Source organism: Cherax quadricarinatus, chromosome 41 (genome assembly GCF_038502225.1).
Source record: "Cherax quadricarinatus isolate ZL_2023a chromosome 41, ASM3850222v1, whole genome shotgun sequence".
In the NCBI taxonomy this organism is placed as follows: Eukaryota; Metazoa; Arthropoda; class Malacostraca; order Decapoda; family Parastacidae; genus Cherax; species Cherax quadricarinatus.
This window is the reverse complement of record NC_091332.1, coordinates 2899494-2927002: the sequence shown is the minus strand read 5'-3', so window position 1 is coordinate 2927002 and position 27509 is coordinate 2899494. Positions and strand designations below refer to the sequence as shown.

The 27509-nt window shown below is 37.0% G+C and overlaps 1 protein-coding gene across 3 annotated transcripts in view; it reads left to right on the top strand.

Moving 5' to 3' along the window:
- Positions 1 to 27509, top strand: part of LOC128695860 (solute carrier family 12 member 9) — a 63683-nt gene that overhangs the window by 10142 nt on the left and 26032 nt on the right. Inside the window, exons 4-14 of one of the 3 annotated variants that reach the window (XM_053786756.2) lie at positions 2838 to 2972; positions 3566 to 3762; positions 4603 to 4840; positions 6090 to 6269; positions 7760 to 7849; positions 7994 to 8201; positions 8797 to 8995; positions 9291 to 9452; positions 9948 to 10028; positions 12174 to 12322; positions 24692 to 24760. In XM_053786756.2, coding sequence (XP_053642731.1) covers positions 2838 to 2972; positions 3566 to 3762; positions 4603 to 4840; positions 6090 to 6269; positions 7760 to 7849; positions 7994 to 8201; positions 8797 to 8995; positions 9291 to 9452; positions 9948 to 10028; positions 12174 to 12322; positions 24692 to 24760 — 1708 coding nt within the window. Of the gene's footprint in view, positions 1 to 2837; positions 2973 to 3565; positions 3763 to 4602; positions 4841 to 6089; positions 6270 to 7759; positions 7850 to 7993; positions 8202 to 8796; positions 8996 to 9290; positions 9453 to 9947; positions 10029 to 12173; positions 12323 to 23041; positions 23072 to 24691; positions 24761 to 27509 lie in introns of all 3 variants that reach the window. The other 2 variants (XM_053786757.2, XM_053786758.2) reach the window with 2 other exon arrangements.

The following is a 27509-nucleotide window of genomic DNA, read 5'->3' as shown; positions in this document are numbered from 1 at the left end:
AGTTTATTTAGGTACGGGTACACATAAGTATAATTATCAGAGTATATATAAAATAACTTTTAAAAATACTTGAAATTTGGAAAGTTTCAAGACATAATGGGGAGACGCGGTGCTCACGGAGCTCACAGAGAATGTAAACAAACCAGGTGGGGCGTGGGGACTGTATTAGAAAGTCAGGTGGGGGAGCTGTATAGTGAGTTTTGGTCATAATTTGAAATATCTGTATTAGCAAAATGCCGTAAAGCAAAACGCCGTAAAGCAAAACGCCGTAAAGCGGGGTCATACTATACTAAGGATGAAGCTGACAAGAGAGTGCCATTCAGTAATTTGTCTTAATAAATGTTTGTTATTTTAGCTTCGTTTGATTGTATATACTTGTGTGTTTTATTCTTTATTCTTGTTGATAAGAGAACTATTATCTACATGGTCAAAGCATGCTTCAAATTTCAAAATCACTTTTCTATTCTGGGGAAATAGCCTTTCAACAGAGAAGACTTGATTCAGCCTCTCTTCCCCCTACCTTTTCTCTTTGCCTAACTCGATGCTTTCTTGAGTTGTCTCCTCTCCTCTAATAGATCCAGTTTGATATAAGCATTGTACAGTACCTGTAGGATTTATTCAGGAAAGGCCTTCCCTTAACCCTTTCAGGGTCAGCAGGCCCTCTCCTAAACTTGTTCTCAGGGTTGGAAATTTTTCGAAAAAAAAAAAAAAAAAATTCTTATGAAATGATAGAGAATCTTTTCCCGATCATAATGACACCAAAAGTATGAAATTTGATGGAAAACTTATGGAATTATGCTCTCGCGAAGATAGTCTTGACGATGTTTACGCGACTCAAGAAATCGTAATGACACGATTGCAAACAAACCATACCCCCGGCCGGGATTGAACCCGCGGTCATAGTCTCAAAACTCCAGCCCGTCGCGTTAGCCACTAGACCAGCTAGCCACAATAAGATTCATCCAACTAGGTATATTTCTACACCATAGGAAGGTTAGCACAGGCACCACTGTGACCACAAATGCAAGTTTTTACAGATGAATCTCCAGCTAGCGTGGCCGTGACGAACTCTAGCTCAAGTCCCTTCACTGCCGTCAACATGACTCAAGAAATCGTAATGTCATTACGATTTCTTGAGTCATGTTGACCGCAGTGAAGGGACTTCAGCTAGAGTTCGTCACGGCCACGCTAGCTGGAGATTCGTCTGTAAAAACTTGCTTTTGTGGTCACAGTGGTGCCTGTGCTAACCTTCCTATGGTGTAGAAATATACCTAGTTGGATGAATCTTATTGTGGCTAGCTGGTCTAGTGGCTAACGCGACGGGCTGGAGTTTTGAGACTCTATGACCGCGAGTTCAATCCCAGCCGGGGGTATGGGATGTTTACGCATCGGCGATATCGCCCACTTTGAGCCCTATTTGCTGCCAATTCCAATGTACCAGTTGACTCGACAAAAATCATAACTATTTCGCTAGAACTCCATCTTTTCTATCGAATGAGTGCAAGAAACCACCCATTTACCGATTTCAACTACCCAATAAAGTAGTCAGAAATTGGCAATTTTGCCAATTTCACACAAATTTCAGAAGATGCCAATTTTCAAATAGGGTCCAGAATAAACAAGACAGACATTCCTGGCACTAAATGACATTTTTTCTATTCATTAGTCATGTCCCCAAGCCTCTCTTACATTTCTTTTGCTTTCCACTTTGAATTTTTATTCTCACAAAAAATAGAAGATTTACTGTTATGCAGACTACTGCATTAGTGTAGAAATGGTATAAATAATATCAGCGCACTTGTGAAAGACTATTAGACTCACTAGTTGATGTGTATTAGACGCGTGGCATGATTTGTTTACTTTTGAACTTTGGCAAAAATCGAACATTTCTGCTACCTTTAGCTCAATTTCAAGGTACTTTTCATTGTGAAACCAATCAAAATCATCTCAATTTCTGTAATATGTCTTCCATTCTATAAAATGAGACCAGGAAAACTAGAATACAACCATAAATAGCATACGAAAATACACTGAAAAGTCGCTATTTTAAAGCAAAAACACAGTCGGTGTTTTTTTTTTTATTATGCACTGTGTGCTGCAGGATTTTTTGTATACTGCGCACACTGACCACATAGACTCATTCTTTCATATGTAGGCCTACCAGCTTTCTCACTAGATTTGAAGGCACTAGAATTTGTGTACTAGTACGGCACCAACCCTGGCGTGCAAGCCAGACTAGTACGGCACCAACCCTGGGAGGGTTAAGTACAAGGGCTAGTGCCTCCCTTGCTACAAATACTGTATGATATGCATTTTGTCCTCTCTGGAGATCTCATTTCTTTACAAAAGTTGTTCTTCTCTGCTCCATTTTTTGTCTGCATTTCTTCTCATTTGTTAATATTCATTGTCGAGCCCAAAACAGTGATGGCATGGTCCTTCCAAGTACTTACTTAAATGTTGTTTCAGGGGATGTGTTTTTGTCATACTTCCTGAGTGTTCCCTGTTCCATTTCCTGCCTCCTGATCTCTTTGCCCTTAAATTTTACCCTTTGTCTTTACTTGTGCAGATGCATGCACTACATTTTGTATCTTCCAGCTAACCTTTTCTTTTCACTTATCTCTGATGTTGTCTGTCTCTCTTCACACCCTATCTACTAACCTTAGCATTCTTAAACCATAGTCCTGTTTCACTTGCCCTCTAATTTGCTGTCATCTCTCTTAGTTTACTGTTCATTCTCTTGGCTTAATTTGCTTGATTAGTTCTCCCTATATGAAAGTAGCTTAATAAATGAAGTGCATGAAGAATATTTCCAAAGCAATTTCCTTAACAAGTTGCAGATATGATCAGCAGAACTTTAGGACCAGAGTTTGGGGGAGCTATTGGAGCGCTGTTTTTCTTTGCAAACATTTTCAGCAGTGCTCTCTACACAACTGGTTGTGTTGAGGGTTTGGTTGACAATTTTGGTGAAAGTGGTAGGTGTTATTTTGTAGTGTACAGTGTTACCTCGAATCTCGAACAGCTCCCAACTCAAATAATTATATAAGTGTATTTTTGTAATTGCTTTTGTAAGAGTATCTTTGGGGGTCTGAAACGGACTAATCTAATTTACATTTTTCCTTATGGGAACAAATTCGTTTGGTAATGGCACTCGAACAGCCATCTAGAATGAATTATGGCCGAAATTCGAGGTACCACTGTATTTACTCTGATTTTTATAATTTTGTTACTGGTTATGATTTTCATTATTACAATATTTCTGTTTAAACTTAATTTTTTGGTTGTGGATATTGCATGTACACAAGATTAATCAAGACCTCAAATGAAGCTATCCTAGAGTATAGGCCTACCCTAAAGTATGGGCCTAAGACAGAGTATACCTTCTGGTAGGTTGATAACTGTTGGCCTTTATACAGTAAGGAAAATGAAATAGAGTATTGAATTTTTACAGCAAATCAAAGCATTTAATTTTATTAACAATTTTGTTTCTTCATTGGGAATGTAAGCTTCATGAAAAGTTTTGTGACCATCAATTAATAATTATATAAAACTATTTTTTACCACTTAGGTAAAATTGCACACTTCCTACGAGAAGGAAGATGGTACAGCTTTGCCTATGGATCAGCAGTGAACGTCTTCAATATGTTGGTTTGCCTCGTCGGTGCTGGATTGTTTGCAAAGTTGACAGTGGCAATCTTGGCTATTGTTCTCTTCTGCACGCTCTCAGTCATTCTCAGCTTTCCCATAAATGATTTTTTTATTCCTGTGAGTTTCTCCACTAATCTGTACTTTATTTGTTTAATTTAAAAAGTTTCTTAAGTTTTGACATGTGTACGTAAAAATTATAGCCTAAATGCTTGTTTTTGTTTTGTAATAATATTTTAGAATACCTTCCATAGGGAAGTGAAGAAGAATTCTTCCTCCATAAGCTATGCATGTTGTAAGAGGCAATTAAAGTGCCAGGAACAAGGGGCTAGTAACCCCTTCACCTGTATAAATTCTTCTTTCAACAAACTGGCTGCATCCCACCAAGGCAGGGTGGCCCAAAAAGAAAAACAAAAATTTTATTTTTAAATTTAGTACATAATATATACAGGAGAAAGGGTTACTAGCCCCTTGCTCCTGGCATTTTAGTCACCTCTTACTACACGTATAGCTTATGGAGGAGGAATTCTGTCCTGTATAAATTACTAAATGTAAAAGAAGAAAAACTTTTGTTTCTTCTTTTTCGGGTTATCCTACTTCGGTGGGAGACGATCGATGTGTTAAAAAATTTAGAATGCCGTGCAGTATATTTGTGTAAGGCCAAGAATGCAGTGCCATGCTAGTTTGAAACTGTACTTAGCTATGTTAATTTCCAATATTTCCGAATCTCGATATGTAACTAGACTGTGGTCATGGACTGTACCTACGGTATATATCACTACTTGAGAAATATTTCTTTTTGAGATATGTGGAATATTTTTCATTGGAGTTGTGGGGTTTTGTCAGTTGGGGGTTTAAGGAAGTTGAATTCTTGTCCTTACAAAGATTTGGCATTCGTGATGTAATGTATTATATACATTTACCGGCAAACCAACAGTAATGTGTTTCTTATTCTTGTAGGTGCCGATACCAGCTGCCAATCCTCTTGTAAATGATTCTTATACGTTGTATGGTAACTATACAGGATTTTCAGCACTTACACTGAAAGAGAACCTTGGGCTTCCAAGTGAACCATATCGTGACTATACCACATGCAGCGGAGACGATTATGAAACTTGTAGTATAGTCACCTTTGCCCTGACTTTTGGAGTGTTGTTCAGTGGTGTCACAGGGATTATGGCTGGAGCTAATATGTCTGGTAATGATCATTTTTATTTTTACTTTTATTCTTTAATTTTTCTATTTACGTATATTACATTGAATAATATGTACATGAAGTAATTTGGAATAAAAAAAATATATAAATGTTAACCAAGTTATTACTAAATGTGCATGAGCTTTCATTAGCATTTGTGCTGTATTTTTTTCTTATTTTTATTTGTCTTGATTTTCTTTTTCAGTAGTTCACTGACATCCAGTAAGGTTATCAGTAAATATAACAATAGAACAAAGTGGAAAATGTGCCATTTAGGCTGTAGTCACAAAGATTACTGCTGTCTAGCTTTCTCTTTTGTTAAGCTCCTGCAGATTTATAATTTTAAATATTTTTTTTAATAAACAGGAAAAACACCACATTGTATGGCTATGTTGATCTAAGTATATACTGTATTACATTTTACAAGATAAAAACTGGAACTGACTGTTTACCTAACACACCCATCATGCAGGATGATTTTTTACTAGACTTTGACTGCCATTTTTATGGCTATACATCATCACTAAAATGGCGAGGTGCTGACATGACAACTTGTTTTGCATGCTTAAGGGGATAATTATGAGAAGTAAATAAATTTCCATAAATGGAAATTTCTTCTTATTCTTTTTAGTAATCTTTACAGGAAAAGGGGTTACTAGCCCATTGTTCCCGGCATTTTAGTTGACTTTTACAACACGCATGGCTTACGGAGGAAAGATTCTTATTCCACTTCCCCATGGATATAAAAGGAAAAGTAATAAGACCAAGAACTATTAAGATAAAATCAAAGAAAACTCAGATGAGTGTGTATAAATAAACGTGTACATGTATGTGTAGTGTGACCTAAGTGTAAGTAGAAGTAGCAAGACGTACCTGTAATCTTGCATATTTATGAAACAGACAAAAGACACCAGCAATCCTACCATCATGTAAAACAATTACAGGCTTTCGTTTTACACTCACTTGGCAGGACGGTAGTACCTCCCTGGGTGGTTGCTGTCTACCAACCTACTACTTTTTGGGGATTTTCTTTCTTTTTTTTTTTTGGGTCACCCTGCCTCGGTGGGAGACGGCCGACTTGTTGAAAAAAAAAAAAAAAAAAAATGGAAATTTATTTCCCTTGGCTACTTGACTTTTCCTTCACTATGCAGTGATAACAGGTCCTTTGGTTTGTACCACTGCTGTTATCATTGTCGTAGTTTTCTCTGTATAAAAGGTTTTGCAATTGCATTTTTACTTTCTTCTTCCTCAGGAGAACTTAAAGAACCAGGACGAAGCATTCCCTTCGGCACACTTATGGCAACACTTTTCACTTTTTTGACGTACTTGCTGTTATTTGTTCTAACTGCTTCTACATCTACAAGATTCTTACTCTGTAACAACTATATATTTATGATGGGTGTCAACATATGGAAACCTTTTGTTACCGTTGGTAAGTTCAGTTTTATTTGTCTTTTAATAAAAGTGTGACAGAAATGACCTATATTTTATTTAATGACCTGTGTATCTAGCTAGATATAGAGAGTATTATGATAAGTTTTATACAGTATAGAAGTTTTTGTTTGGCTTGTAAAAGTGATATCAACTTGGTAGGCTTTTTTTATTTAAATTTTCTTTTAGGCAGCCACCTTTTTTTTTTTTTTTTTTGGTAAAAGGATATGTGCAACTAATGTGACATTCTATTGTGGCAACATTTCGCTCTCCAGAAGCTTTGTCAAACAATAACGGCTTGACAAGCTCCTGGTGACCGAAATGTTGCCAAAATAAATGTCACATTAGTTGCTCGTGTATCCTTTTACCTAAAATATTGTTGGTAATTCTACCAACATTAATACGCCTTTTTTTTGTAGTGGAGAGGAAAGGGGTTGGATTCTGATCGCTGTAGATGCTATGGGTTTTCAAAGTGGGAGGCTCCCATGCCCAAGTGGGGGCTGTGGCTGCAGAGACTGACCAGGGGCTAGACTAGTGTATGTCATGCAGATTGATCATACCCGAGCTGTAGCCCATCAGTCGGCAGCATTACACCGTTTTGGCGAGGGATTTATTTATTCAACGCCCCATCTTCTCAAAGGGGTTTGTCCTCTTATCCAGCTTTTTTTCATTTTGGTCATTTGAAAGTGAATTCTGCTTAATTGAGCACTTCCTGAACATGTAGATTTTTTCTTAAGTTACATTCATAAACAAAATATATTCATGCTACATAGCCTTCACTTCCAGAGAAAAAAATGGATATTACAAATTGTCATTCAAATTGATTTTATGTCATATGCAGCAGTCTTTAGTGAGTGAGATTGCACTATATTTTCCTAATCTCATCTTTTCAAGAAATCAGTAGTTAATAACCACCTTAATTTTTTTATATAGCATCTGTGCAGATGACCCAAATGACAATACCTCATGACCCTAATACGTATATTGTCTGTGTTACTCTAAAATTTATTAAAGTAAATTAAATGGTTGGTTTTAGCATTATGTAGTAAAAAATATATGTACTGAACTATTATACTTTTCTACTTGTGTTTATAAGAGTAGTCTCTCAGCTCCTGGTTCCTCTTAACATTGGGCTTGTTCCCTTTGTTGCTCTAGTTTTGTTTAGTTTTTTCCCACATAACTGAATTTAGTGTTCTTCATGAGGATGCACAGTATTTGAAAATAACTAAAATTAGGTTAGAGTATGTCTATTGTAGTTTTTTCAACACAGTGGCAATCCCCCGCCGAGACAGGATGACCAGAAAAGAAGAAACGTAGAGTTTTCCTCTTTTTGAATTTAGTGATTTATACAGGAGAAGGGGTTATTAGCCCCTTGCTCCGAGCATTTTAGTCACTTCTTATGACACGCATGGCTTACGAAGGAAGAATTCTTCTCTACTTTCCCATGGAGAATTATGCTTTTATCCCCTGTATTTCTCATGTCTCCTTCAGGAATTGTGACAGCAACATTGAGTGCAAGTTTGAGCAACATAATTGGATCATCAAGAGTTTTAGCAGCATTGGTAAAAGACAACATTTATGGTTAGTATAATTGTCTTATATTTTGTTTTGTTTTGCAGTGACATAATTGTCAGTTCACTTAGGATAACAGATGGTAACATGTTAATGTTTTAATTAATTTTGTGACTTGTGAATTAATTTCAGCATGCAAATTTTTTTTCACAGGAAAAATGACTCGTTTCATTGGGTTAATGTCTTGTGGAAGTAACCCAGTGGGAGCAGTGGTTGTGTCAGCCATTCTTGTGGAGGGTGTGCTGCTCATTGGAGGACTCAACACAATTGCAAAATTTACTTCTATTTTCTTCCTTCTCTCCTACTTGGCAACCAACTTGGCATGTCTTGGGCTTGAATGGGCCAGTGCTCCTAATTTTAGGTTAGTTTGTACACATGTTTGCTAGTTTTTTATTAATATTATCTTTGTTATAGATTTCTTAAGTTTAGGTATAAGATAAAAAATATTGTGACATATTCTTGATTGTGTCAGTAGGCTATTTGTATTTTATTTAATCATTTCAACTCCTTGCCAAAAAACTTGATCACGATTGCTCACAATTATGTACATTAGAGCCTCGTGTAAAGCCGAATTGTCAAGACACAATTTCTGAAAGGGAGAAATTAAAGTTCAGCATGGGCAGTCCTGCCAATTCTCACGGGTAATTGCCCATTACATCTAACTAGTCTGGTTTCCATAGGCTGGTGAACAGTTGTTCAAGTGGATTAATCTTCATGACTAATAATGAATGTTTTGGACTTCTCTCATCATTAGACAGTAGCCATTTCACCCATTTCACCAGAACCATACAAAATGTAATGCCTGTAATATTACAGTGCAGGCCCTGTGTCCCACCTAACGGGACTTAAGTCCAGCTAACCGGTTTCCCTAAATCCCTTCACAAAATGTTGTTGACCATTGCATATTTTGCAATCTATTATGAATCTGATAAAATAAATCACTTCTTTTATTGCAGGCCAACCTTCAGGTACTTCTCTTGGTGGACAACATTGCTTGGAATAATTGGAAATGGTGCAATGATGTTTGTAATCAGTCCATCAGTGGCTGGGATCTGTGTTATTATGTTGCTGGTGTTGGTTATTATCCTTCATCTGCAGTCACCCTCAGAGCACCACCAATGGGGGTCTATATCTCAGGCTCTTATATTCCATCAGGTAAAATTAACCCTTAAACTGTCCAAACGTAGATCTATGTTTCTTATGTAAAAAAAAAAACGTAGATCTACTTTCGGAGCGCTACGCGTGCAAACGTAGATCTACATTTGGACAGTTTAAGGGTAATTAGCATTACTGTTCCAAGTATAAGGGAGTTACAAGATTGCAGATAAATACATAACTGTTATGCTTCAAAGACTTGGTATGCAGTTTATTTAAGGAGTTAATAGTTTTGCCAAGCTTTTGCATGAAATAAAACAATTTGGAATAATAATTGGTTGTTGTATAATTTCAGGTGCGGAAATATTTGCTGTTGTTGGATTCTCGAAAAGACCATGTCAAGTTTTGGCGGCCCCAAATGCTACTCATGGTGAACAACCCAAGATCTGCGTGCCCACTGATTGACTTCACAAATGATCTCAAGAAGTCTGGCTTATATGTTTTGGGTCATGTAAAGGTTGGTTAATAGATACCATTCATTTGGTCATATAATTTTTGTCAGATTTTCCTTGTTTAGAGGAGAGTGGGTGATTGAATCTTCCACCGGAGTATGCACTATATACATATGATTGGCATAAAATTGCTCCACAGTATTATGTATTATTTGTAACATAATAGCTACTTTGTATGTTAAAAGTACTGAATAACCAAACACTTCTACTGTTGTACAGTAGTTCAGACTACCAACTTCAGATTACTTACTATGCCAATATTTTTTCATTCAACAAATAAATTAAATATTTATGGGAATATTTCATGCCTGACAAGCTATTGAAGGGAATATTTCATGCTTCAAAAGCGCTGACGTCAAATTCAGCAAATTATATTTTATGTGTTACGTAAACTCTTATTGCTAATGGCTCAGCCACATATTTTCATTTGACAATTTATATGGTATCCCGGTAAGGTAATACTACACGTGGTCATATAATGTTCTCCTTGTGGCTTTCAGGTTGGCAATTACAATGAGGGGGAGAGAGACCCAGCTGCAGAGGATTACCCAAAATGGATGGCACTGGTGGATCATTTGAAGGTATATGTCACTTTTTTTTGTTAGATGGTTATTAATAATTTACAATGTGTAAATTGTATGGGAGAAATAATGCAAAATGCCAGTTCAAGTAGGAATTGTATCTTGGATAAGTAAACCTTTTTAGTTATGACATTTTTATCACAAAATGTGTGTATTTATTAATTGCTCTTTGTATGTGCATATTTCTACAAAGTAATGATCGATATATTTTGTAATTCTGCATTTTGAGGAATTCTTCTTTCAACAAACCGGCTGTATCCCACCGAGGCAGGGTGGCCCTAAAAGAAAAACAAAAGTTTCTCTTTTTAACTTTAGTAATGTATACAGGAGAAGGGGTGACTAGCCCCTTGTTCCCGGCATTTTAGTCGCCTTTTATGACACGCATGGCTTATGGAGGAAGAATTCTTTTCCACTTATTTTGAGGAATTATAATTTTGAAATTTTCTTGAATAGCTCTATGTTGATTTAACCCTTTGACTGTTGCAACCCCCAATCCTGAGGTGTCTCCTGGTGTCGCAGAATTTAAAAAAAAAAAAAAAAATTTCTTATGAAAATGATAGAGAATCTTTTCCCAATTGCAATGACACCGAAAAAACTAAATTTGATGGAAAACTGACGGAATTATGCTCTCGCGAAGTTAGCGACCTCGGCGATATTTACAAATCGGCGATTTTGCTACTTTGACCCCTATTTTCGGCTAATTCCATTGTTCCAGTCAACCAAACGCATAGCTATTTCTTTAGAACTCCATCTTTTCTATCGATTGAGTACAAGAAACTGCCCATTTACCGATTTCAATTACCCAATAATGTGGTCAGAAATTTGCAATTTGGCCAATTTCACGAAAATTAAAAAATATGACAGTTTCAAAATAAGGTCCAGAATGAACAATGCAGACATTCCTGGCTCTAAAATAACATTTTCTTTGTTCATCAGCCATGTTTCCAGGCCCCTCTGATATTACTCTTGCTTTCTATTATGAATTTTTATTCAAACAAAAAATAGAAGACTTACTATTATGCAGACTACTGCAATACTGTAATAATTGTATAAATAACATCAACCCATTCATGACTGCATATTAGAATGGCTAGTTGGACATTTATTGGACAATGACATCATTTGTTTACTTTTGAACATCAGCAAAAATCAAACATTTCCCCTACTTTGAGCTCCATTTCCAGGTTCTTTTTATAGTAAAATCAATCAAAATCACCTCTATTTCTATAATACGTTATCCATTCTATCAAATGAGACCAAGAAAACGAGAACACAACCATAAATACTATACGAAAATAGACCACAAAGTCGGCATTTTAATTAAAAAAAACAGTCGGAGTTTTTTTTTCTCATCATGCACTGCGGGCTCCAGGATTTTTTTTATATGGTGCAAACTGACCACACAGACCCATTCTCTCACCTATGGGCCTACCAGCTTTCTCCTGCTTGATTTGAAGCCGCTAGAATTTATGAGTATATATACATCAAACACGGTACCTCGTAAGACGTATATATACGGCCGTGACAGTCAAAGGGTTAATCAGTCACATTCCAATACAGTCAGGCGTATATATTGTAAATTTAATGTAAAAGAATGAGATATTGCAACTTTTGTATCGAGTAATCAGCAAATATTTTGGGGGCAAAATTTTTTTAAATGTATTTAACTGCAAAAACTTTCTGTCTAGGAATAAATTCCAGTTTTATTAGATGTTATGAAGAATAGAACTGAATTGCACATTTAATAGAGGTGAATGTTTAGTTAATTAAAAACCAGATGAGAGAATTGTTGTGGGTGACCTAAATGAGAGACTACTGAAGGCTGTTGGAGGAAGAGAAAAAAATCAGGTAACCACTTAAATGTATCCCTTCAGGGATCCTAGAAAAAACTGAGTAAAAGATGAAATGTAAATATTAGAAAAGATAATTAATTTAATTAAAAGGATTTGAAATTTCATCCTCAGCATAAATCCTTTCCTAGTTTGAAAATCTCCTTGTTTGCAGCACTGATTACCTGTGATAACTGATGTAGTTGATTCATACACTTAAGATTCGCTTGTGTCCCAGAGTAGTAATTTTCGTATTTTGAAGTCATTAACTTGTTGATTTTGCAGTTTACTCCATATTATGTATTGCTTTGATCAGGTCAAAGCATTTGTTGAGGTGACTGTTGGGCGCACTGTGCGTGAAGGCTTACACCATTTGGTTCGTGTTTCTGGGCTAGGAGCCATGAAGCCTAATACAATTCTCTTTGGCTTCAGAGACAATACTCCTTCTCAGGATTTCTTCACTAGGTAAGTGAATCTGATAGGTTGAGCCTGATAAGTTTTTTTTCCAGCTCACTCAGTTAACCTTTTGCATAATTTTAACTTTTATTTCAGATCTGAGTTGTGAATTATATGCTGTAGTTTATTTTTCTAAGTATATTGTACTTGTTTAACTCATTTCAGTTACAAATAGGCAATTGTTTTAGGTAACTGATGGTAAACTTTACTGGTCATGAGAGATTTGGGTGTGGGACATCCAGTTATCCTGTCTTGAAGACCAGAATCGGGGGCCCCTCAGAACCAGGGCAAACTCTGGGGCTACCAAGACCTAGCCCCAAGAGCCCCTCACATACAGGGCAAGCTCTGGGGCTACCAAGGCCTAGTGTCGGGGGCCCTCTATGGTTCATAATCAGGTTGAATGTCTTATACCAAGTCAAATTAGATCAGATAAGATGGTAGGGTAGGCAAGAATCCTTAACTAGTGAAGGGTCATCACTGGATTAAGACCCATGTTACTAGAGTGAATGATGGCAAAAGTGTTTCTTCTTTTTTGGGTCACCCTGCCACTGTAGGAGACTGCCAGTGAGTTAAAAACAATATTTATTAAGGGGTTTGGACTTCCAGCAAGCGTGCGTGAGTGTGTTAGATAGGAGTGAATGGAGACAAATGGTATTTGGGACCTGACGAGCTGTTGGAGTGTGAGCAGGGTAATATTTAGTGAAGGGATTCAGGGAAACTGGTTATTTTATATTACCGGACTTGAGTCTTGGAAATGGGAAGTACAATCCCTGCACTTTAAAGGAGGGGTTTGAGATATTGGCAGTTTGGAGGGATATATTGTGTATTTTTATACGTATATACTTCTAAACTGTAGGTAGTAGGTTGGTAAACAGCAACCGCGCAGGGAGGTACTACCGTCATGCCAAGTGAGTGTAAAACGAAAGCCTGTAATTGTTTTACATGATGGTAGGATTGCTGGTGTCTTGTTATTCTGTCTCATACACGTGCAAGATTTCAGGTATGTCTTGCTACTTCTACTTACACTTAGGTCACACTACATATACATGTACAAACATATATATACACACCCCTCTGGGTTTTCTTCTATTTTCTTTCTAATTCTTGTTTATTTCCTCTTACCTCCATGGGGAAGTGGAACAGAATTCTTCCTCCGTAAGCCATGCGTGTTGTAAGAGGCGACTAAAATGCCGGGAGCAAGGGGCTGGTAACCTCTTCTGCTGTATATATTACTAAATTTGAAAGGAGAAACTTTCGTTTTTCCTTTTGAGCCACCCCACCTCGGTGGGATACGGCTGGTGTGTTGAAAGAAAGAAGACTTCTAAACTGTTGTATTCTGGGCACCTCTGCAAAAACAGTGATTATGTGTGAGTGAGGTGAAAGTGTTGAATGATGATGAAAGTATTTTCTTTTTGGGGATTTTCTTTCTTTTTAGGTCACCCTGCCTCGGTGGGAGACGGCCGACTTGTTGAAAAAAAAAAAATTAAATAACTTTGTGTTAAACTTAAATGACCCATTTATAACAATGCCCAATAACACGGATTCTTTACTGAACTCATTTTTGGGCAGGCCCTTGTAGGAAAGTTTTGGGGAGGCATAGTTAAGATAAGATTTGTTCGGATTTTAACCCAGAAGGTTAGTCACCCATGATGTCATCAAAGACTCAGTCTTGTCCCCCAGGATGTGACCCACAACAGTCAACTAGCACCCAAGTACTTATTACTGCTAGGTTAACAGGGACAGCAATTGTAAAGAAACATGTCCATTGTTTCCACCCATGCTGGGGACTGAACCATGGACACTTAGTGTGTGAGACGTGTGCTTTGCCAATTGATTTATGTGTACAGTGGTCCCTTGGTTTTCGTAATTAATCCATTCATGGAGGAGCTACTATAAACGAAATTTACGATTTGCGAATCAATTTTCCCCGTAAGAAATAATGTAAATACAATTAATCCGTTTCTGACACTCAGAAGTATTAAAACAAAAAATTTTTTTACATGAAATATACATGTAGTACATAAACAATACAATGGGAAATGATGATTGAAGCATTAACAGCTTAACACTTACCTTTATTGGAGATTCTTCTTAGTGTATGGGAGACTGGAGGAGGAGAGAGATTGGATTGTTTACAGTTTGGAAGGGGAATCCCCTTCCAGCAACACCTCAGGTACCAATTGCTTCTCTGGGGTTGCTTCTCTTCTCTGTTTCTTAATGCCACTAGGACCACCTTGAGAGTCACTCTAGTCCTGTCTCGCAAAGTAACTGTGGAGAGAGCTCTGTTTCTGGCGTCTCTTTAACACTTCCCTAAAATGGCCCAAGACTTTGTCACTGTACATATTTCTCACCTTCTTTACCACAGGCTTGGCACTAGGAGCTTTCTTTGGAGCCATGGTAGCTTATTTAGTACTTGCAAGCACTAAAATGAGTGGAATATTATGAAATATTTCGTAGGAGCACTTGGGGGGGACCTTCACTCACTGGTAAACAATGCCAGACTGGCTGGGTAGGGAGGCCTCCCTGGCTCACACCGTGCGTAAGCGTCCTGGATGAACTACTATTCGCGAGTCAACCTATGAAAAGCGAGTCCATGTTTATACGAATATACCCCTATGATTGGCGAAATTTACGATTGCCGAGAACTACGAAAAGCGAGGGACCACGTATATGAGTAGAGGGAAAATGTTCGTGGGGAGTGTCTTGTTCAAGGTTAGCTAATTATGCATGAAAGAGACTGCACACACCACCTTGCTCTGATAGAGGTGGCCTGATAAATGTAACCATGTTCTTGCATGATTTTTAATTTTTAAACTTTTCTAAATATAATGTTTGGGAAAGTTTTCTTCTTGGTAGCCATGGTATATCTTTTCCAGCCTCATAATCTCATTTTTTCATACTTTATTCTTGTATTTCTTTCTCTAATTTTTGAAAGTTTATCCTAATTTGGTATTGCCCTTATTGTTCATGCCTGTAATATATAACTATTTTAAATCTGGCTGAAAGGTAAACAGTTTGTCTATAGGTTAATCATCATGCAAAGTATCTCCAGATTTTAAAGACCGATAATTTAATTTCAGTGTTAAATGCAAAAAATATGTAAATTAGTGATTTTATGGAACAATAAAAATTTGATTGCAGTACCAGTTTATAATAAGGCTGATTCTGGATACTTTGCATTTGTTATTGTACAGTACTAGTTTTATGAGATATTGTGTGGAAATTACTGAATTGTCAGTGGTGTTCTTAAAAATTATTGTAGCTTGAAAAAGTAAGTTCAGGGTTGATATATTTTTCTTACATTGCTAGAACTTCTTAACATATGATTGAGATAGGAAGTTCAGTCACTGAAGAATATGTTAGATCTTGCAACAGTTTTGTTTGGGGTATTAAGTTTGTTAACTAATACTTGACATATTTATGTACAGAACTGATAAATGTAATCCTTTTCATTTTCTTGTAATATGCAGTTTAAAGACACAATAAAGGGGGGTCCAGCAAGAGTATTCTGCCGATTTATTCTTCATAAAATATAATACAGCCTCTCCTCACTTAGTGATGGAGTTCCATTCCTAAGTCCACATCGTTAAACAAATTCGTCGCTAAGTGAGGAGCATACTTTAATGGTAGTAAGTTTGTGTCAACCATCTTTGATATTGTTTTAATGTCACCTTTGCACCATTTATATTTTTAAATGTTTATACAGTAGTGTACTGTATATTGAAATGAACAGAATAGAGGAAATCAGCTCTAATATACATTATTTAGGTATGAATACTGGTCAGAGAGCCTGTCGTATGTCCGAGGCGTCGGTAAACGAGTACGTTGCTACGTGAGGAGAAGCTGTATATTACTTAAACGTATGCTAATAAAGTCTTGCAGCAGGTTATCTAGTGCTGTTCTTAATGTTATGAAGTGTGTCAGATAAAGCAGTAAAAGACCTAAGAAATACATCAAAGTTAAATATTTGTAAGCCTAAAGCTAACATTTCACAAGCTAAGTCTCTTATAATTGTTGTGCCTTTATCGGTAATATATAACTGTAAACTCAAGAAAAATTGGTGTGTAAAGTTTGAAAAAAATAGATCTATAACGGAAGCTTGACTTACGAATGTCCCAATGTACAAGTTTTTTGAGAGACGAGGCGTCCCTGGATTGATTTTTTTGCTCTGAGTTACGAGCCAACATTTGAATTATGAACCAGCTCCCCCCTCCCCTCCCCCCTGCTTCCCCCTCAGTCCAAAACCTGGACACCTCGCTTGATTTCATGCTTTAATTCCATGGAAATCATTCTCTTTTTCTTCTCAGCACTATCCTTTACACTTACTTTCTTAGGGCCCATGCTTAGATAAATGAAATTTGGCTAAATGACTGTCAAAAATGTAAGCAAAGCATGAGAAAACTGCTCCCACAGCGAGGTAAACAGTGAACTGAGTTGGCGGCGTTTGTTATAATAATAATAATAATAATAATATTATTATTATTATTATTATTATTATTATTATTATTATTAGTGTTATTATTATTATTAATTTAGGTAACTAGAGCACAGATCCAATTACCTAAATTAGTATTATTATTACTATTATTATTATTATTATTATTATTATTATAATAACGATAGAGCTTCAGTTCCCTAAATTAATAATAATATTTTCATATAGTCGGACTTGAGTCCTGGAAATGGGAAGTACAATGCCTGCACTTTAAAGGAGGGGTTTGGGATATTGGCAGTTTGGAGGGATATGTTGTGTATCTTTATACGTATATACTTCTAAACTGTTGTATTCTGAGCACCTCTGCAAAAACAGTGATAATGTGCGAGTGTGGTGAAAGTGTTGAATAATGATGAAAGTATTTTCTTTTTGGGGATTTTCTTCCTTTTTTGGGTCACCCTGCCTCGGTGGGAGACGGCCGACTTGTTGAAAAAAAAAAATTATAATAGAGCTTCAGTTCCCTAAATTAATAATAATAATCTAGGTAGTAACCACCCAGGGAAGTACTACCGTCCTGCCAGATGACTGTGAAACAAAAACCTGTAATTGTTTTGCATGATGGTAGGATTGCTGGTTTCTTTTTCTGTCTCATAAACACGCTAAGATAACAGGGATATCTTGCTACTCCTACTAACACTTTGGTCACACTTCACAGACACGCACATGCATATATATATATACATACATCTAGGTTTTTCTCCTTTTTCTAAATAGCTCTTGTTCTTTTTTATTTCTTCTATTGTCCATGGGGAAGTGGAAAAGAATCTTTCCTCCGTAAGCCATGCGTGTCGTATGAGGCGACTAAAATGCCGGGAGCAATGGGCTAGTAACCCCTTCTCCTGTATACAATTACTAAAAAAGAGAAGAAGAAAAACTTTATAAAACTGGGTTGCTTAAATGTGCGTGGATGTAGTGCGGATGACAAGAAACAGATGATTGCTGATGTTATGAATGAAAAGAAGTTGGATGTCCTGGCCCTAAGCGAAACAAAGCTGAAGGGGGTAGGAGAGTTTCAGTGGGGGGAAATAAATGGGATTAAATCTGGAGTATCTGAGAGAGTTAGAGCAAAGGAAGGGGTAGCAGTAATGTTAAATGATCAGTTATGGAAGGAGAAAAGAGAATATGAATGTGTAAATTCAAGAATTATGTGGATTAAAGTAAAGGTTGGATGCGAGAAGTGGGTCATAAAAAGCGTGTATGCACCTGGAGAAGAGAGGAATGCAGAGGAGAGAGAGAGATTTTGGGAGATGTTAAGTGAATGTATAGGAGCCTTTGAACCAAGTGAGAGAGTAATTGTGGTAGGGGACTTGAATGCTAAAGTAGGAGAAACTTTTAGAGAGGGTGTGGTAGGTAAGTTTGGGGTGCCAGGTGTAAATGATAATGGGAGCCCTTTGATTGAACTTTGTATAGAAAGGGGTTTAGTTATAGGTAATACATATTTTAAGAAAAAGAGGATAAATAAGTATACACGATATGATGTAGGGCGAAATGACAGTAGTTTGTTGGATTATGTATTGGTAGATAAAAGACTGTTGAGTAGACTTCAGGATGTACATGTTTATAGAGGGGCCACAGATATATCAGATCACTTTCTAGTTGTAGCTACACTGAGAGTAAAAGGTAGATGGGATACAAGGAGAATAGAAGCATCAGGGAAGAGAGAGGTGAAGGTTTATAAACTAAAAGAGGAGGCAGTTAGGGTAAGATATAAACAGCTATTGGAGGATAGATGGGCTAATGAGAGCATAGGCAATGGGGTCGAAGAGGTATGGGGTAGGTTTAAAAATGTAGTGTTAGAGTGTTCAGCAGAAGTTTGTGGTTACAGGAAAGTGGGTGCAGGAGGGAAGAGGAGCGATTGGTGGAATGATGATGTAAAGAGAGTAGTAAGGGAGAAAAAGTTAGCATATGAGAAGTTTTTACAAAGTAGAAGTGATGCAAGGAGGGAAGAGTATATGGAGAAAAAGAGAGAGGTTAAGAGAGTGGTGAAGCAATGTAAAAAGAGAGCAAATGAGAGAGTGGGTGAGATGTTATCAACAAATTTTGTTGAAAATAAGAAAAAGTTTTGGAGTGAGATTAACAAGTTAAGAAAGCCTAGAGAACAAATGGATTTGTCAGTTAAAAATAGGAGAGGAGAGTTATTAAATGGAGAGTTAGAGGTATTGGGAAGATGGAAGGAATATTTTGAGGAATTGTTAAATGTTGATGAAGATAGGGAAGCTGTGATTTCGTGTATAGGGCAAGGAGGAATAACATCTTGTAGGAGTGAGGAAGAGCCAGTTGTGAGTGTGGGGGAAGTTCGTGAGGCAGTAGGTAAAATGAAAGGGGGTAAGGCAGCCGGGATTGATGGGATAAAGATAGAAATGTTAAAAGCAGGTGGGGATATAGTTTTGGAGTGGTTGGTGCAATTATTTAATAAATGTATGGAAGAGGGTAAGGTACCTAGGGATTGGCAGAGAGCATGCATAGTTCCTTTGTATAAAGGCAAAGGGGATAAAAGAGAGTGCAAAAATTATAGGGGGATAAGTCTGTTGAGTGTACCTGGTAAAGTGTATGGTAGAGTTATAATTGAAAGAATTAAGAGTAAGACGGAGAATAGGATAGCAGATGAACAAGGAGGCTTTAGGAAAGGTAGGGGGTGTGTGGACCAGGTGTTTACAGTGAAACATATAAGTGAACAGTATTTAGATAAGGCTAAAGAGGTCTTTGTGGCATTTATGGATTTGGAAAAGGCGTATGACAGGGTGGATAGGGGGGCAATGTGGCAGATGTTGCAAGTGTATGGTGTAGGAGGTAGGTTACTGAAAGCAGTGAAGAGTTTTTACGAGGATAGTGAGGCTCAAGTTAGAGTATGTAGGAAAGAGGGAAATTTTTTCCCAGTAAAAGTAGGCCTTAGACAAGGATGTGTGATGTCACCGTGGTTGTTTAATATATTTATAGATGGGGTTGTAAGAGAAGTAAATGCGAGGGTCTTGGCAAGAGGCGTGGAGTTAAAAGATAAAGAATCACACACAAAGTGGGAGTTGTCACAGCTGCTCTTTGCTGATGACACTGTGCTCTTGGGAGATTCTGAAGAGAAGTTGCAGAGATTGGTGGATGAATTTGGTAGGGTGTGCAAAAGAAGAAAATTAAAGGTGAATACAGGAAAGAGTAAGGTTATGAGGATAACAAAAAGATTAGGTGATGAAAGATTGAATATCAGATTGGAGGGAGAGAGTATGGAGGAGGTGAACGTATTCAGATATTTGGGAGTGGACGTGTCAGCGGATGGGTCTATGAAAGATGAGGTGAATCATAGAATTGATGAGGAAAAAAGAGTGAGTGGTGCACTTAGGAGTCTGTGGAGACAAAGAACTTTGTCCTTGGAGGCAAAGAGGGGAATGTATGAGAGTATAGTTTTACCAACGCTCTTATATGGGTGTGAAGCGTGGGTGATGAATGTTGCAGCGAGGAAAAGGCTGGAGGCAGTGGAGATGTCATGTCTGAGGGCAATGTGTGGTGTGAATATAATGCAGAGAATTCGTAGTTTGGAAGTTAGGAGGAGGTGCGGGATTACCAAAACTGTTGTCCAGAGGGCTGAGGAAGGGTTGTTGAGGTGGTTCGGACATGTAGAGAGAATGGAGCGAAACAGAATGACTTCAAGATTGTATCAGTCTGTAGTGGAAGGAAGGCGGGGTAGGGGTCGGCCTAGGAAGGGTTGGAGGGAGGGGGTAAAGGAGGTTTTGTGTGCGAGGGGCTTGGACTTCCAGCAGGCATGCTTGAGCGTGTTTGATAGGAGTGAATGGAGACAAATGGTTTTTAATACTTGACGTGCTGTTGGAGTGTGAGCAAAGTAACATTTATGAAGGGATTCAGGGAAACCGGCAGGCCGGACTTGAGTCCTGGAGATGGGAAGTACAGTGCCTGCACTCTGAAGGAGGGGTGTTAATGTTGCAGTTTAAAAACTGTAGTGTAAAGCACCCTTCTGGCAAGACAGTGATGGAGTGAATGATGGTGAAAGTTTTTCTTTTTCGGGCCACCCTGCCTTGGTGGGAATCGGCCGGTGTGATAATAATAATAATAAATAATTATAATTATTATAATGATAGAGATTCAGTTCCATAAATTAATAATAATACATGTATGAAAGTATAGTAGTACCAACACTCTTATATGGTTGTGAAGCTTGGGTTGTGAATGCTGCAGCGAGGAGGCAGTTGGAGGCAGTGAAGATGTCCTGTCTAAAGGCAATGTGTGGTGTAAATATTATGCAGAAAATTCAGAGTGCAGAAATTAGGAGAAGGTGTGGAGTTAATAAAAGTATTAGTCAGAGGGCTGAAGAGGGGTTGTTGAGGTGGTTTGGTCATTTAGAGAGAATGGATCAAAGTAGAATGACATGGAGAGCATTTAAATCTGTAGGGGAAGGAAGGCGGGGTAGGGGTCGTCCTCAAAAAGGTTGGAAGGAAGGGGTAAGGGAAGTTTTGTGGGCGAGGGGCTTGGACTTCCAGCAGGCGTGCATGAGCATGTTCGATAGGAGTGAATGGAGACGAATGGTATTTGGGACCTGACGATCTGTTGGAGTGTGAGCAGGGTAATATTTAGTGAAGGGATTCAGGGAAACCGGTTATTTTTATATAGCCGGACTTGAGTCCTGGAAATGGGAAGTACAATGCCTGCACTCTAAAGGAAGGGTTTCGGGATATTAGCAGTTTGGAGGGATATGTTGTGTATCTTTATACGTATATGCTTCTAAACTGTTGTGTTCTGAGCACCTCTGCAAAAACAGTGATTATGTGTGAGTTAGGTGAAAGTGTTGAATGATGAAAGTATTTTCTTTTTAGGGACTTTCTTTCTTTTTGGGCCACCCTGCCTTGGTGAGAGATGGCCGACTTCTTTAAAAAAAAAAATACGTATGTAATAATAATTCAGAATTCTGCCACTGGATGTCACTACTGATGCCAAAACATCGTACACATGTTTACATTGCTACGGGAGCAGTTCTCTCGTGCTTGTTTGCTTTTTTTTTTTTACAGTCATTTGGCCAAATTCTTTTTTCTAACCATGGGTCCTAAGAAAATAAGTGCAAAAACAGTGCTGAGAAGAAAAGGACGATGATTTCCATGGACTTAACAGGCAATACATCATACACTGCACCCTCAACATCCCCCACCTTCGACATCCTCCACCTTCAGCATCCCCCCCCCGCCACCTCCCTCATCCTCAGCATCCCCCACCCTCAGCATCCTCCACCCTCAGCATCCCCCACCCTAATCATCCCCCACCCTCAACATCCCTCACCCTCAGTATCCCCCACCCTCAACATCCCCCACCCTCAACATTCCCCATCCTCAACCTCCAAGTGTTCTAAGTACATACATATACATTTTATAAAAACAGTTTTTATACGATATTTCTTATTTATAAAAACATTGTTTCAGCGTTTTCCTTAGAAAACTAGTGATCTACTGCAGTTAGCCTCAAAAATACTCCATTTTCTCTTACAGTGAGAACATGGGAAGATACTAGTAGTATAATCAAATTGGGACAGAAATGGCGGACGTTTCTGCCGCTGCCTCTGCCACCATATTATGGGCTATTTTATTCATTCTAGAGTATATATCATGTTTCTGCGTTAATTATATTGTTTATTATGTCATATTAGATGAATTGTGATAGATAAATAAGCCATACAGTTGATAAAAGCGTCATATACAAGTATTTTTTTCGTCTCTCCAGTCCAGGAACGAATTAATGGCTTTTCAGTTAATTTATATGAGGAAAATTAATTTGATACACGAGTAAATTGAGTTACGAGCTAGCTCCTGGAATGGATTAAACTCGTAATTCAAGGTTCCACTATACTTTTAATTATATCTAAATTATCAAAATTTGGTAGAAATTGTACTGGTATCTTTATCAGACATTTCACCAACATTTTCACTAGGCATTTTAATTTATCAATGAAGGTTAAATTACCTTCTCATTTCCTTTTTGGCAGGCTATGAAATTTTAAATCAAACTATGGCCTTAAATATTTCTGGCAAGAGAGAAGAATCAGATAATAAAAAATGTAGCTGAGAAATAAATATATATTTTTTCAAGTTATTTTTGTTCTTTACATGAGAAATCAGTGGAATATCTTGTTGGATCACATTGTAGTTAGTATACAGGTTCTTCATTTGCTGTAAACCTTTTAATTTCTCACTGTTGCATAGCGGATACAGTATGGAATAATATATATTTAAATACTTGTCCAGGTTGATCCTGCTGTCACCAGAGTCAGCTGTGTGAGTTCGTATATATATTTTAAATGTTAGTGAATACAGTTTGCACCCATAGAAAGTTTTTACCCTGTCTGACTTACTAAACAGCATGAGGAATTATATAGTATGCTGTATATTGCTGTCAGGTTTTCTGCAAAATATCTTTTGTTCATAACCAATTTCTAATACTGGTATAAAAATATAAAATGGCTCAAAATCATAACATAGGCTTAAATTGTGTTATTAATATTTGTCATCCTTAAAAATTGAGGCTTATAATTGAAAAAAAAACAGGTGTAGGAAATTGGTGCATTTGTGTTTTTTTTTTTTTTTATAGTTTTTATATCGTAATTGTGTGAATGTGCTGGGTGTTGTGTAGATAAGGAGGAGAGTTTATTGATGAGGAAAAAACTTGTGTAAATATAAAAGTTTAAAGAAAAAGCATAGACTAATTTCATGTGCTTGTAGGAGTGATGAAATTGTGTATATACCCCACTGTAGTGGGATGTACCTCCAGTATAGTGGGTCAGAATTTTGATTTATTGTGATGGATAACTTGAGAATGCCACTTTGGGCCAACTTCAGATTTTCAAGACAATTATATTTTGGTTACGTAAACGTTATAATGCATAAACTGCACGTAGGAGTCCAAAACTTATGATGATGTTTTGGTCCGGCTTGAACCATTAACTAGTTAATAGTCCAAGCCACACCAAAATGTCGTCAAAATCTTCAGTCTTCTGCGTGCGGATTATTTGCATATTGTGCCAGTCATGGCATTGTGCCTATTCTTTTCATAAAGGTTATTGGTATTGGGTAAAGTGTCTTCTAGTTATCCAAGTTTTATATAATTTTGAGGGGTAAAATATGTAGCACTAAAGAAATGGCTGCTCTTCATAAAACTTGCTACAGCTATCACCACATGATGCTATGAGTAGTCTCCCACCAAGGTAGGGGATCTATAATTGAGTTGAACTGCAGCTGTGGCTACCTTCTTTGCCCACTTTTTTTTTCATATTTTGTCATGCGAGTATATATATATAGACTTGCAGTTGCATGGATAGCAGTTCATCTTTAAACACACTATTCATAATTTGTTATTTTCACAGTGAAATGAGATACTCACTTAATGGTTAAGTATATTGGAGATAAGTAGGAGGACTATAGTGTATTTGGGAGAGGTGCAGTAATCTAGAATTTGTGCACAGTTCAGCACAATATAGCTGCTGATGTTAGTAAACTGCATTTTGTTAGTCTTGCTTTATGCCAATGTGAATGTTTTTTGAAGTTGAATACGGTAGTTTTTTAATCATCATAAACAGTGACAGTGCTAAAATTAAACTGCCTACTTTTTTTTGTAACAAAAGCAGATTTAAATTTGTTTGTGTTTACAGTACAGTATTATTAATTTGTAAGAGTTTGTAAAAAGAAAATTATTGTGCATGCATGTTTGCATGCAAACATTTCTGTGTAAGTGTGTATATATAACTGATATTTTCAGTAGCACAGTTCATTGAAAGAGTACTACAGTATATAAAGGCTTATCACCTTTGATAAATATTTTACGACTAAACAGAACTTATTTTTCCACTTTCCATATATTCTTTATTCTGATGCTAGCATATTTTTTATTTTATGCGATAGATACAAGATTCCAGCAAAAATTTCGTACGGCTCAATAGATGCAGAGTTTGGAGAGTCACCATTACAGGGGTAAAACGTCATTTATTCCTTGCTTGTTGTAAGGCTTCATTTCTTTGTAATCTGATAAGGTTAATGTTTTGTTTTCATTTTGAGAATATCCTTAGTTAACTTTTGACTGTTAGTGGAAGATGCAGCTAGCTGACAAGTAGATGAAAAAGATACAAAACAGCATAAAACTTCATTATAACAATGGTTTTCTCAAAGGGAGTTTTATCAAATTATACAGATTTTTTTTTTTTTTCAACATGTCAGCTGTCTCCCACCAAGAGAGGGTGACCCAAAAAAGAAAGAAACACTTTCACCATCATTCACACAAAATCACTGTTTTTGCAGAGGCGCCCAGGTACGGCAGTTTACATGTCACTCCAAACAACCAGTATCCCAAAACCCTCCTTTAAAGTGCAGGCATTGTACTTCCCATCTCTAGGACTCGAGCCCAGCTAACTGGTTTCCCTGAATCCAACAGCTGTAAACCATGCGTGTCGTAAGAGGCGACTAAAATGCCAGGAGCAAGGGGCTAGTAACCCCTTTTCTTGTATATATTACTAAATTTAAAAGGAGAAACTTTCATTTTTTCTTTTGGGCCACCCAACCTTGGTGGAATACAGCCAGTGCATTGAAAAGAAAAGAAGAAAGAAAAATTTGTAAATTAATCCTTAGATTAACTTTCTGATGAGGTCCTCACTCAACTAGGCAGCCTGTACAGGAGAGCCCTGTTTGTACAGCTCTTAGGTTCCCAACCTCATGCAGTAAGCGAAAATTGCTGTTGGGTGGAAAAGAACTGTTTATTTATTATGTGTCTAAAATGCCTGATAATGTGTTTACACTATCATATATTAAGTGCTCAGTACAGCTAGGCATAAAAAAATTAAAATAAATACATGGCACATACAATATATACCTTAACATATGACGCCGGTTGCCCTTCCCTTATGAAACTGTTGCGCAAGAATGGCAGAAAAGCGGTGAAAGCACCAAACATAACAAACAATGGCTCAATTGAAAGTCAGCAAAAACATGGAACAACAAAAAGGTGCCAGATACAACATAATAAAGCTTACCTTGACCAAAATATTGATATAATGAATGCGAATGCTGTATATTTTTTTCAGTCTCATGTCTGTTGATCTAAATATAAATTATTTTTGTCACTATGTGATTTGTGGGCTATTATCTGTAGATAAAAATCTAATGAATCAGAATATCATTTAATTTTTTTCTTTTTGTTTTGATTGTAATTACAGTACTGTGTAAATACTTTATAATGTAAGTGTGGTGTTTTGTTATATACTTGCCTAACAGAATCATTAACCATTGCTTGTGGTGTTGGGTCTTCTCGTTTGGTAAGGCTCTAATCAAAGAGACTCTGCATGACTGGGTCACCTGTAGTTGTCCATGTTCTTGAGTGAATCATCTAAATCAAGTCAACCAGGACCCTGTAGTGTTTTTTTTTTTATTATAGAGCCCTATCTTAAATTCTTCCAAGACATTAGGAATTGTATAACAAAGTATACTTGAAGAAGTAACACTTGTATAATTTTGTATGGTCTTTGATTCTGAGTTGCTAAAACAAATCCTGTTCTATACTATAATGAAAATGCTGAAATATATTTCTAGATAATTAAGAAGACATAAAAATGATTGTTACTAAGGCTTATTTTATGATGTACATTCTTATATTTGTTTATGAAGTTGCAAATAATCTTTTGTTTGTAATAATGTGCATGTTGCAGTGGTAATGCAGAGTAAAAGTTGTATTGTACTAAAGGCTGTGTTTCTCTTAGTATTTTATTAAAGCTGTATAATTGCTCAATTACTAATATAAAATATGTTTAATCTTTATCAGTCAGAGAGATAAATACAGGTACAATACTCAGCTAATGTAAATATTGTATAAAAGTTTGCTCATGATGCAATTCTCTTTTAGTTTATTTTGGACAGTAATATTGCTTGATAAAGAAAAGTGGTCTGCAAGAATACTTTGGAAATAAAATTAGTTGTTTATTAATTTTGGGTCACTGAATATGTCAGTGATGCTTAATATTGCAAATTGGCTCCATAAAGATATGGAGTGAGATATATGAGTGAGTGGAAACAAGTGGTTTTTATGATTTGATGTGCTGTTGGAGTGTGAGCAAGGTAACATTTATGAAGGGATTTAGGGAAGCCAATTAGCTAGACTTGAGTCCTGGAGGTTGGGAAGTATGGTACCTACACTCTGAAGGAGGGGTGGGAATGTTTGCAGTTTGGAAAGTCATCTGAATTGTTATGTCAGCATGCATCTGGGAAGACAGTGTTTGAATGAGTGAGTGTGAAAGTAGCTTTCTTTGCTAGGTCACCCCTACCTTGGTGGAAGACCTGGAGTATATACCTGGAGGGGGTTTTGGGGGTCAATGCCATTGAAAAAAAAAATGAACTTGGACTGGTTGCTGTTGTCTTTGACCTGGGAAGGGAGGAACATAATTGTACAGGGAAAAAGTCTTGATTCAAACCCACGATGCATAATTAAACTATATATACAGTTTCCTATAGCCATGATACATGATTGTTTTAAATATATATATAATTTTCTCTAGCCAATTGGTTGTTTTTGGGGTTATATTCATTTTCAGGATCCCAAAAATCATAGGTGAAATATCTTTTTTTTATCCACAGCACAAAATTGGTAGACAAGTGTAATATCATAATTAAAAAATAAGCAGGGAAGATAAAAAATGTAGACAAGCATTTCAAGCCTAAAACCAAACAGCAGGCCAGA